An 11,223-nucleotide genomic window follows, 5' to 3' on the forward strand; every position below is an offset into this window, starting at 1 on the left:
TAAACCTTGGGTGAAATGGGGTCAATGCAGTTCTTAAGCATGCAAACATATGTTCATTAGTCAGCTGTGAGCGAGTTTTTCCCATTCATCTTTAACCCAGGTCCTTAGACCTCACAGCCTAACACCTTACAATGCGGTGGACTTGAAGCACACTTGAGTGGCATGTAGTTACAGCAGGGAAACAGCAAAGCTTGCAAAGGTGTAACACAAACTGGAACAACTTTCTTCAACTTCATAAACAGTACCTTTGCAGAATACCCAAAACTGATTAACAATGGCGATCAGTTTGTTTGCGCTGATTAACAAGGGGCTGTTGGCTCACTTTCATCATCATTCACATGCAAATTGCCACAACCATTGATCAATGGACAGGATTACCATTCACATAGAGTTGGGGGAATGGCTGCAATCACAGCACTGAAAGATGGTGAAACATGTACCCTTAGTGCTGTTCCCTCGGTTCAAAGATGGCCATTTGCTTTTCACATAAATGACCTCCTTGACTCCCCGCTCACACTATCCTTCCTCCCCGCCTAGAATGTGTACATCCTCATCAGTAGAAGAGTGGCAACTGAACCGTAGGTATAAACAGACTGGTGATACCTGGCCTGACCAGCTGGCTGTTTTGTGTCATGACATGCGCTTAGCCAGGTTTTGGCTGGTTTTCCTGTTTCCTTCATGGCAATCCTAAGGGGAAGAGGGAAAAGTCTGTATTCTGCTCGTGCTTGGAGTATTGACTGGAGGTTGCAAATGAGTATGCAGTGCTGCACCAAGAAGATCCTTGTGATTTCTTTGTTCACTAGCACATTGTCAAGAGTTAACAGGAACCTGCCAACAACCATCTCCATTTATCCCAGCATAGGAATAACAGACGTTACACCTTGGCTTAGGGAAACATTAAAGACATGTTCCCATACCGGGAGTTGAACCCGGGAAGCCTGGGTGAAAACCAGGAATCCTAACCGCTAGACCATATGGGAGTGAGGTGCTTTCGCACCACTGTCGTGAAATCAAGGACACTTTTGTAACTTATTTAACATATAAAATTTTGGTTTAACTGTTGCAGGATTTCATAAGAAACAAGCTGAAAAAAACTGCAGAAAACATGGATTGATGCATTCAATAAAAACATAATAAGAGGAAACAGATGTTTTGATTCAACTACTGGAACAAAGCTAACCACTCAACATGAACACTACAGTAGAACAGTTTAGAAAGCTTAAAATGTAACGAGGCACATTTTCATTAATAGTTGCCTCATCAGGTCAGGAGACTCTACCTGAACTCTGTGGAGCCTGATCTCAAGGGTTTAAGTCTGACCCTGAAACCAGAAGAGGATCTTTCTGTCTCTTCAGATTCACTGTGATCCAGAGATGCCAATGATTTCAGTCCTGCATGATTAGGCTGATGTTTGCACAGCGGAGATAATTTAGTACATGTTTTTGAACATTGGTAACAGTAAAACAAGTTCCTTCATAATCATTATGCAAATTTTTGCTCTGTGAATGGTACTCATGGCCATTGACCAGTGGTTGTTGATCAATGCTCAAAAGAATTTGCTTGTTAACGACCAAGAAATTGACCTCACAGCCCATTGTTCATTCATTGGACTGGTTTCAGTTGTTATGCAAATGTACTGTTTACAAGATTTACTTAAAAGCGGGAATCAAGACGTAACAGGTTATTCGTAACATGGAATCGTTTGTGAGTGGAGTATGAACTGAGATTACTCAAACGCTCTCACAGATGAAGTTATCTTTCATGCTTAGTATGATCACATGATTGTGAAAAAGTTTTGTCACAGTGTCTGCACTTGTATGGTTTCTCTCATGTGTGGACTCGCTTTTGAAGCTGATGTGCACGGATGAAGGATGACCCACACTGACCGCAGACGTGCTTTTTAACCCCACTGTGAAGGAGTTCATATTGTTTGAAGTCCTTTGAAGTGGTGAAGCCTCTCCCGCATTCTTTACAGTGGTTTATTTTGTCTCCAGTGTGTCTACTTTGATGTATTTTCAGAGTCCTTCGATGACTGAAAGTTTTTCCACAAAGGTCACAAAAAAGTCTTTCCCACAGCGATGACAGGGTTGAGAACTGGATCCATCTGTGTCGCTCTGCTTCTAAACAAAGACACAAACACAGTGTAAGTCAGTCCTTCAACATTTTCACCCTGAACATAAATCCTGAAATAAAGAGCATCTCTGCCAAAGTCCAATTACATTTTACTGTTTACATTATCACACTCAGCTCAATATATAATGTGCTATACAGACGATAAGAGCAAAAACATTAAATTAATACTAGTTTAATGCTACAATAACAGTAATATAATCCTCAAACACTATTACTAAAAACCTGTGATTAGAGTCTGAATAATCATTCAGAGGTGTTTATCCATGCAGTAAAATTGCCAACATGCTAACACAATTTGATGAGCAGAGTTGTTTCAAACAGTCAGGCTGACAAGATAAAAATAAAAGTACATACCTCACAGTAACTGCACTTGTAGAGTCTTTCTTGTGTGGATCTGTTGGTGTGCTTTCAGGTAACGTGGCGATTTAAAAGTCTTCTCACACAGGTCACATTTATAAGGTCTTTCCTCAGAGTGGGTAAACATGTGTTGTTGTAACTGTATGCCTGTTAAACATAGTTTACCACACTGATCACAGCTGTACACATCATGTCTGGTGTGAATGCGTAGGTGTGTATTTCGGGTCGCCATCTGGCTGAAAGTTTTTCCACAAATGTCACAGCTGTATGCCTTAGTCCCAGAGTGGGTAACTAGATGCCTCCTTAAGCTGCTACTTTGAGTAAAAGCTCTGCCACACTGATCACAGGTGTACGCTTTAACTCCACTGTGGATGAGTTGGTGTGTTTTTAAGTTTCCAGACTCAGTAAACGACTTTCCACAGTGTCCACAGATGAACGGTCTCTCTCCAGTATGGATGAGTTGGTGGTTTTTTAAGCTTCCAGAGTGGGTAAAAGACTTTCCACAGTCGTCACAGCTGAACGGTCTCTCTCCAGTGTGGGTGATTTGGTGTTTTTTTAAGCTTCCAGACTCAGTAAACGACTTTCCACAGTCTCCACAGCTGAACGGTCTCTCTCCAGTGTGGATGAGTTGGTGTCTTTTTAAGTGTCCAGACTGGGTAAAAGACTTTCCACAGTCTCCACAGCTGAACGGTCTTTCTCCAGTGTGGATGAGTTGGTGTTTTTTTAAGCTTCCAGACTCAGTAAACGACTTTCCACAGTCTCCACAGCTGAACGGTCTCTCTCCAGTGTGGATGAGTTGGTGGTTTTTTAAGCGTCCAGACTGGGTAAAAGACTTTCCACAGTCTCCACAGCTGAACGGTCTCTCTCCAGTGTGGATGAGTTGGTGGTTTTTTAAGCTTCCAGACTTGGTAAAAGACTTTCCACAGTCTCCACAGCTAAACGGTCTCTCTCCAGTGTGGATGAGTTGGTGGTTTTTTAAGTTTCCAGACTTGGTAAAAGACTTTCCACAGTCTCCACAGCTGAACGGTCTCTCTCCAGTGTGGATAAGTTGGTGGTTTTTTAAGCTTCCAGACTGGGTAAAAGACTTTCCACAGTCTCCACAGCTGAACGGTCTCTCTCCAGTGTGGATGAGTTGGTGTTTTTTTAAGCTTCCAGAGTGGGTAAAAGACTTTCCACAGTCTCCACAGCTGAACGGTCTCTCTCCAGTGTGGATGAGTTGGTGTCTTTTTAAGTGTCCAGACTTGGCAAAAGACTTTCCACAGTCTCCACAGCTGAACGGTCTCTCTCCAGTGTGGATGACCTGATACATTTTTAGGGAAGCTTTTACGGTAAAATCCTTCCCACAATGGTCACAGCTGGGTTTTTTCTCTCCCTTTCTTCTGTGAGGTTTGTCGGCCTCCTGAGAGCGCTGACTTCTCGGTTGGTCCTGCAGTGACAGAGACACAAACAGAGGCAGTGAGTGAAATGCAACACACACACACACATAATTTCACCTCTGACATAGCTTTAAACTACATTAATTAATTAATAAATTTGATTAATACACCTTTATTGAAATATCTGCTATGGTGTGGTCTCCCTTTGCTTGTGACTTCTTGATGTTTGTAAACACAATAGAGCAAAAATCCATAGTATATAATAATATACAACACAGTGATATAACAGGTTGGGAGTATGAGAGTTTTAGACGTGACTGATTATTTGGTGAAACTGTGATATTTTCCTCACCTTCTGTGTTGAGCTCATTGTTTCCTCTGTAGTGACTCAGCTGAGTCCAGATGGCTGAAAATGTTCCTCTGCTGCTCCGTCAGACTCTTCTCCTCCTGCTGATCAGCTGGGACACAAAACAGATCTTTGTTAGGCTCCACACTGCACTGAAGAGTCAAAGTGTCTCATATGTTCATCTGACAACACAAAGTACAAATTTCACTCTGATTGCTTGTAGAAATCTTGTGAGACGTGTTGTGCTGCAAAGTGAGGAAACTCTCTCACTCACTTATACTTCAGGAGGAACTTTGTGACATTGGCTCTAATATTCTAAGCAGCCCTTTACTATGACAGGGCCAGAAAGTCCTATTTGAAGGTTTGGGAGAGGGACCATGTTAAAGGTGGATTGGGGTTTATACACTTTGTTATGATACAGGTAAGGCTGTAAGAGCCTGAGAAGGTGTCCTGAATGAACCTCTAAAACCAGTTTTCAGCTAACGACTCTGCTTCAGTCTGGAAAACAGCAACTACAAGTTTAAAGACTCCATCAACAATTCACACCCAGCAACAACCTGAACAGCTCCTCCTGTGGTTCCCACAAACAGGGACAGACCTGTTACTCCCCCACCCCACACTTTCCACACCTTCAGCCCCCCAGTTGCACCTACATAATGACTGAAACTAGCACCACCAAAGGAACAATGGGCTGGGAGGTCAGTTCCTTGACCATTAATATGCAAATTCTCATGACCATGTGATTGCAGCCATTCCCCAAACTCTTCGTGAAAGCTACTCATGATCATTGATCAGTGAGCTTTTACCAGTGAAAAGACTTTTTTGCTCCAACTTTCTGCCAGCAAACGCTCAACTTCTCCCAGCATGCTGAGCTAATGATTAGTTGGTGTTTTTCTTTTGCTAATTTAAAAAAAAAGTTCACTTCCTCTCATGTGTTCATCCACAGCAGCTGGACAATAAAGTTTATTGTGACCCTGATACTGCAGCAGATCGCTCTCATCCATTTCCTGTTATCACTTCAAATAGAAATGAGGCTGTAGAGGTTTGGTGCATGCAGAAAAACAGCTGCAGGGACAATGAAAAGACTTTTCTGCTCCAACTTCTCCCAGCATGCTGAGCTAATGATTAGTTGGTGTTTTTCTCCAAACACTCTCTCACTCTTCTCTCAACGTGTTCACAATAAACTGTGAACAGACACCGAGGAGAGCAGCAGAAGACCTCATTCAGGAGCTAAACTCAACATGAACTGAACTCACAGTAAAGTTAGCTCGGTGCTTACCTTTAGATGAGCCCACAAACCGAGAGAAACTCCGTGATGAAGCTGGAACTCTTTCCAAACACAGGAAACAGATCAGGGAGCAGAGACCCACGTGGTTCACGCTGATCTCAGCTACGATCCAGGAGACAAGGGTGGGCAGATCGATGCAGATATCGATCCAAACGTTGGTAGTTGTTTATGATCAATACTTTAGTTTGTTTCTCTCCTCTAAGTTAAGACTTTACTCTCTGTGGATGAAAAAGTAGCTCTGTCTGTGCGAACGCCTCTTCTTATGCGGGAGACTCACTTTGCTCCGCCCCCTTTTTCTACGTTTTTGTGATTTGTTGCTGTGCGGTCACGTGACTCAGCTGTTCTTAAAAAAACAATTTGTGCTTCAGAAAGTGAGCAAGAGGAGCAACATGTGGAGATATTTTATGGCTGTAAATGAAAATGCTGGAGAACAGATGGAAGGCTTGTCAGCACCTAAAGCCACAGGGCACCACAACAAGCTGTAGAGTTCAGCTTTCTGGCTTTCAGCTCGTTTGTTTGCAAGGTTGGAAAATGGGCAGCATAGTGGCTCAGGCCTGACAGGAGGAATGGAGAAGCTTGTGCAACCTCAGCCTCTTACTGTGAGCAGTTTGCGTATTCTCCCTATATTTCCGGGTTGTTTTCCGCGTACTTTGCCAGCTATCCAGAAACGTGCGCCATGAGGTGCTTGTATAATCTCCACAGAGATATCAGATCTTACAGTCCTTCTTTAATTAGCATTTCATCTACACGTAGTGTTTGTGTACACTGTGGACATTATAACCTGGCACTGATCAGTGCTGCTCTGACGATCACACTCACATTCATGTGGAATGATCTGGATTGACTGCACAATGCTGAATGTGTTCATACAGTACAGGGAATAACTCTCTCTGTTTCTCTAGAGAAACTCACAGCAGGGGCGATTTTAACCCATTTTTGGGGGGTGCTTCAGCACCAGAATCAAAGCACCCCCAAAGATTTCTTACTTTTTGTACTTTTTGACCATGTTTCTTTATAGCTGAAAAACATTACACCCTGGTAACCTGCAGTGTTGAAAACTTGTTTTCCGATGATGTTTGCTACCCCACAATCCGTCCTGTCAGCGACATTTGACATTTGACAATCCTGTTGCTCCCATTGAAATGTGTACAGCCTTTAACATCTAAAACTTAAAATCGTCCGTAGCCTGCTGTTGTTACCACTGTCCTGATTGAAATGGATACTAACTAGCTAACTGACTGAATGCCCATTAACCTTATAACTCCTGTTGTGTGTGTGTGTGTGTGTGTGTGTGTGTGTGTGTGTGTGTGTGTGTGTGTGTGTGTGTGTGTGTGTGTGTGTACAGAGAGACAGCCAGGTTCATAATGGATATAAGGTAGTTTTTTTCAAAAAAAGGAGCCACATTCAGGTAAAAGTCTAAATTCAAATTATCCGTCAATAAAGGATTATGTTGGATCAGTGTTTCAATATTTATATCTTTTATTAGACGTGGTTTGGTTATTTGCCTTTTGGTTGAAAGTAGACTGAGAGAGGACTTTTTGTTAGTGATCTTAATAGTTTTTTTTTCATATTAATGTAATTTTTTCATCTAATTGAATACAATCTATTTGTGTATGATTGTCAGTCCAAAGAGGGGAACGTGGGGAGAAAGTACAAAGACAGGAAGACAGGCAAAACAGAAACTGTTAAACTGACAAAGAGAACAAACCTGATTTTACTCACAATCAGGAAGTTGTGTCCTTCCTATATTAAAGCTGCTGTACAGAATCTGCCAAACAAACTGGTTTGAAACATTTTTGACCCTCTTTAACAACATTCCACCAACATTATCATTGATCGGGGAGATTAAAATGAATGATATATTTTTATGTGGTCTACTAAAACCTCAGCCAGCAATAGGTAGGCCAACTTTTGGACCGTCCAGTTGTCTGTATGACTGCCACACTTTTAAATGATTAAAATTAGTATCTGCAGTAAAGATTTTTTCATACATTGTGTACATTCTACCGCAGGCAAAGTTGCCTCCATTTTTATATTTTTTTATTAATATTTTGTAATAACTTATTCGGTTTTGGGAGTATTTTTTTTTTGTATCTGAATTATATTACACATACTCATTAAAAGTGAATCTCTGTCCAAAAAATGCAGTCAGTTTACTTTTTACTCACTATGAGCATCATTCATTATTCTCCTACAGTAATTAAGGTTAGGATATGTATTTTTTTTATTCCAATCCATTCTTCTTTTGCAGCATTTAAATAAACTTTATCAGATTTGATGGTTTTGTTACAGACTTTCCAAAAAAGTGTTTTTCTTTCACAAATGTGGGATTAAATTGCGTTAAAATGTACAAAACAGTGATGTCATGTTTTGTGACGAGGACCCAGGCACAGAGAGACTTGATGAATTTAAGAATCTTATGATTTAATAAAGAAATTTTCAGACTTGCACAGAGATGGTAAAATTATGATGACTGATAACAGAGACTAACACAACAGACGATGAGGACAGGGAGGAACAGGGGTTTAAATGCACCAAGGAGACAGTCACAGAGAACTCGGGACAACTGGAGACATTTAAGGATGCAGGGACTGACAGAGACAGAGAAGAAGTCTCATCGTGACGAGTAAAGTTTATTTTGCCTGGCTGGGCAGCTCTCTGGGTGCTCAGCCCCCCCAAAGCTCTGATCCTAGAATCGCCCCTGACTCACAGTACAACACAAAGGCTCACTCATGACTTTCCACACATGCGGCAAAATCAAAAGCTGCTGAAACCTTTATAAAATCTCAAACTACACAGTGTTGTAATCTTTTAGGATGGAACAGCTTTCACATTTATTTACTCTTAAAATGGTAAACGCTGATTCTCTCCACGAGATTTGCCATGGCTGCCCTAAATCAGGTTACTGAGCAATCAAGTGACAAGAAGCACTGAGCCACTGCCTTAAATAGTGTCCAGGTGGTTAAAGAAGGAGTGTAAGAGCTGATATTTCTGTGGACATTATACAAGCACTACATGGCGCAAGTTTTTGGACAGCTGGAAAAATACCCAGAGAACAACCCGATGTGTATACACATATATATATATATATATATATATATATATATATATATATATATATATATATATATGCGTATACACATTTATATACACACACACACACACATATACATATATATATATATATATATATATATATATGTGTGTGTGTGTGTGTATATATATATATATATATATATATATATATGTGTATATAAAGTATAATATTGTCCATATTATATTTACATTACCACAGTGAGATGATTTTAGTCTCATGAACAACATTAGCTAATTGTTACTAACTAATCTTGTAATGACTGTTCAGTACAGAAATGAAGCCCAACAATCATGTTTTACAGTCCTGTGGTCTCAGCCTCAGATACTCAACTAATCAAAGTGATGTCATGACAAAAATGAATGACCAACAAAACATTTTTTTCTCCTTCATTTCTGTCACACAAAGCTGTATGTAACGTTTCTCGTGGTTAGTATTATGGTTGCTAGGCAACCTGAACAGCGCGACGAAGGCTAGACCGTCCCATTTCACAAGCCTCTCACTTCCGCACTTCTCGTACTTATAGTACGCACCGTACGTAGTGCGCGTAGTGCACGTATTTCAAGCGTGCAGACCCTGAATTGGGATACAGCCTGAGTGAGTGAGTGATTCGTTCGCTCTATGATTCAGTACAGGAGGGAGGGGGTGAGCGAGTCCTGAGTGATTCGCTTACGCTACGATTCAGCACAGGAAGGGAGGGGGTGAGTAGTTCATATGTGCTGTTAGCATGTTAGCAGAGCGATACTACTGTGAACCGAGGAGCTATTGTCTTGATGTGAGCTTCTACTCAGGGTTTTTTCTTCCAGTTCAGAGCAGAATTTATTTTGTTAAGATACTGGATGTTGATTTTTTCTCCACAATTTTAATTATAAGCTAGATATATTGCTGCTAACAGCAACAGGGATGAGTCAGTGAGTCAGTTGGGCTTGTGAATCATGATTCATGAGTCAGTAAAGTGATTCTCGAGTATTGAACGATTTGTTCATGATTCGCGCATCATTAGAAGTTGCACAAAACACCTACAAACTTATCTCACTACAACGTAGTGCCGAAAATATGACTCGCAGCTCCAGCTCGACACAGCTGCTGACATCCAGCTAACCACAGCTAAAAAGATATTTAGAGAAAACGTACCATTTCCTCAGGTTACACGAGCTGAGTTTTTTCACGCTGAAAAGTTGGTTTGTTTTGGCTCTCACTGAAGACACAGACACTGCAGACATAGCTGTTCTTTTGTACTGCTTTTAAACGAAACATTCTTTACATGTGAGGAAAATGCTGTTCATCCTCTTCAGCTCTAGCGTAGACTCTGCAATGTTTTCATACTTCTTCTTTTCGTGTGTCGCTACTTTGAAACGCTTGGGCCGCTCTGCCCACCACAGTTTCAAACTGGTCATGTGACTGCATGGCCACATCTCATTGGTAAAAAAAAGTTACTGGAAACTCCACTGGTGGCATGTTATCTAATGTGTTAAACTAATTGTTTTTTTAAAAAGTAACGAGTCGAATTTTTCAAATGTAGTGGAGTAAAAGTACAGTTTCTTCTTCACAAATGTACTCAAGTATAAGTAAAAAGTATTGTGCAAAAAAGATACTTTAAAAGTACATTTTTTTCAAAAACGTACTCAAGTAAATGTAATGGAGTAACTGTAACTCGTTACTACCCACCTCTGTACAAGAGTGAATGTTAGAACAAGTTCAGAATCAGCAACTGACCTCACAATAGTGTCAGACTCATTAGCAGGTATTTGTTCATGGCAGGTACCGACCGTAGGTAAAGACCGCTATCCTATGACTGAGATAGAACTGAGTGTAGAGAAACATGACAAAGGGGGTGTTTAGAAGTGGTGTTTCAGTACTGCTGATTGGTAAACATTTAGATTAGTCAGTGACCAGGAAATACAAAAGATTGATATAAATGTTGAGGTTGCTGATTAAATTCTTCTACTTGTAATGTAGTCTTAGAGGTGGCAAACCGGGCGATAAGATCTTAAGATCAAGCTTTTATATTTGAGGCAATTGGCCAAAATAAAGCCCATCTTATCAAAGGAGTGTTATGAGACAGTAATACATGCCTTTGTTACATCTAGGCTGGAATATTGTAACACACATTATTGTGGGGTTAGTGATGCATTCGTTGTTGTGGAATAATCTGTCCTTGCACGTTAGGCAGGTCTTTTTTCTTTCTGAGTTTAAAACTTATCTGAAAACATATTGATTTGCTGAAGCTTTTGGCACTATTTTAAGGGGTTGACTCAACTTTCTTTAAAAACATTTTTAATTAAATTATTTTATTTTATTTATTTGTTTATTTGTTCATTTGTTTAAATCTACCTGTATATATACAGTACTTTGTAAAGCGCTATATAAACTTTAACATAAAACCATATAAATAAAGCTGGTACGGTCAGATGGATGGAATAAAAGAGGAGTATGAATGTCCAATCTTGAGGAATAGAGAGGCAAGAGCAGTAAAAAATGAGGAGAAGGCAAATGTGTTGGCAAAAACGTTTGTTAAAATCCACAGTTCAGGCAATATTAGTGAGGAAGGGTGAAGAGGAAGAGTAATGCCATCATAGAGAATAGGGCTTTACTGAAACAGATAGAAGATACGGATGATTTATTAAAT

The 11,223-nt window shown here is 40.3% G+C and overlaps 1 protein-coding gene, 1 non-coding gene and 1 pseudogene across 2 annotated transcripts; all 3 read right to left on the bottom strand.

Annotated features, from left to right (window-relative positions):
- Positions 1–908: 908 nt before the first annotated feature.
- Positions 909–980, bottom strand: trnae-uuc (transfer RNA glutamic acid (anticodon UUC)). Its single transcript has one exon. It is a non-coding gene; the product is annotated as a tRNA-Glu (tRNA).
- Positions 981–1,150: 170 nt separating this feature from the next.
- The window catches only part of LOC148101606 (uncharacterized), a 52,515-nt pseudogene continuing 42,442 nt past the window's right edge, over positions 1,151–11,223 (bottom strand).
- Positions 2,455–5,608, bottom strand: LOC148101607 (uncharacterized). Its single transcript, XM_087845714.1, has 4 exons — positions 5,492–5,608; positions 4,219–4,324; positions 2,575–3,916; positions 2,455–2,459 (listed from the first exon to the last, which is right to left on the bottom strand). The coding sequence occupies exons 2-4, from the start codon at positions 4,234–4,236 to the stop codon at positions 2,455–2,457; spliced, it is 1,365 nt and encodes a 454-aa protein (XP_087701840.1). The 5' UTR covers positions 4,237–4,324; positions 5,492–5,608.

This window comes from Neolamprologus brichardi, chromosome 9, assembly GCF_056152115.1.
Source record: "Neolamprologus brichardi isolate AB-2024 chromosome 9, ASM5615211v1, whole genome shotgun sequence".
NCBI lineage: Eukaryota > Metazoa > Chordata > Actinopteri > Cichliformes > Cichlidae > Neolamprologus > Neolamprologus brichardi.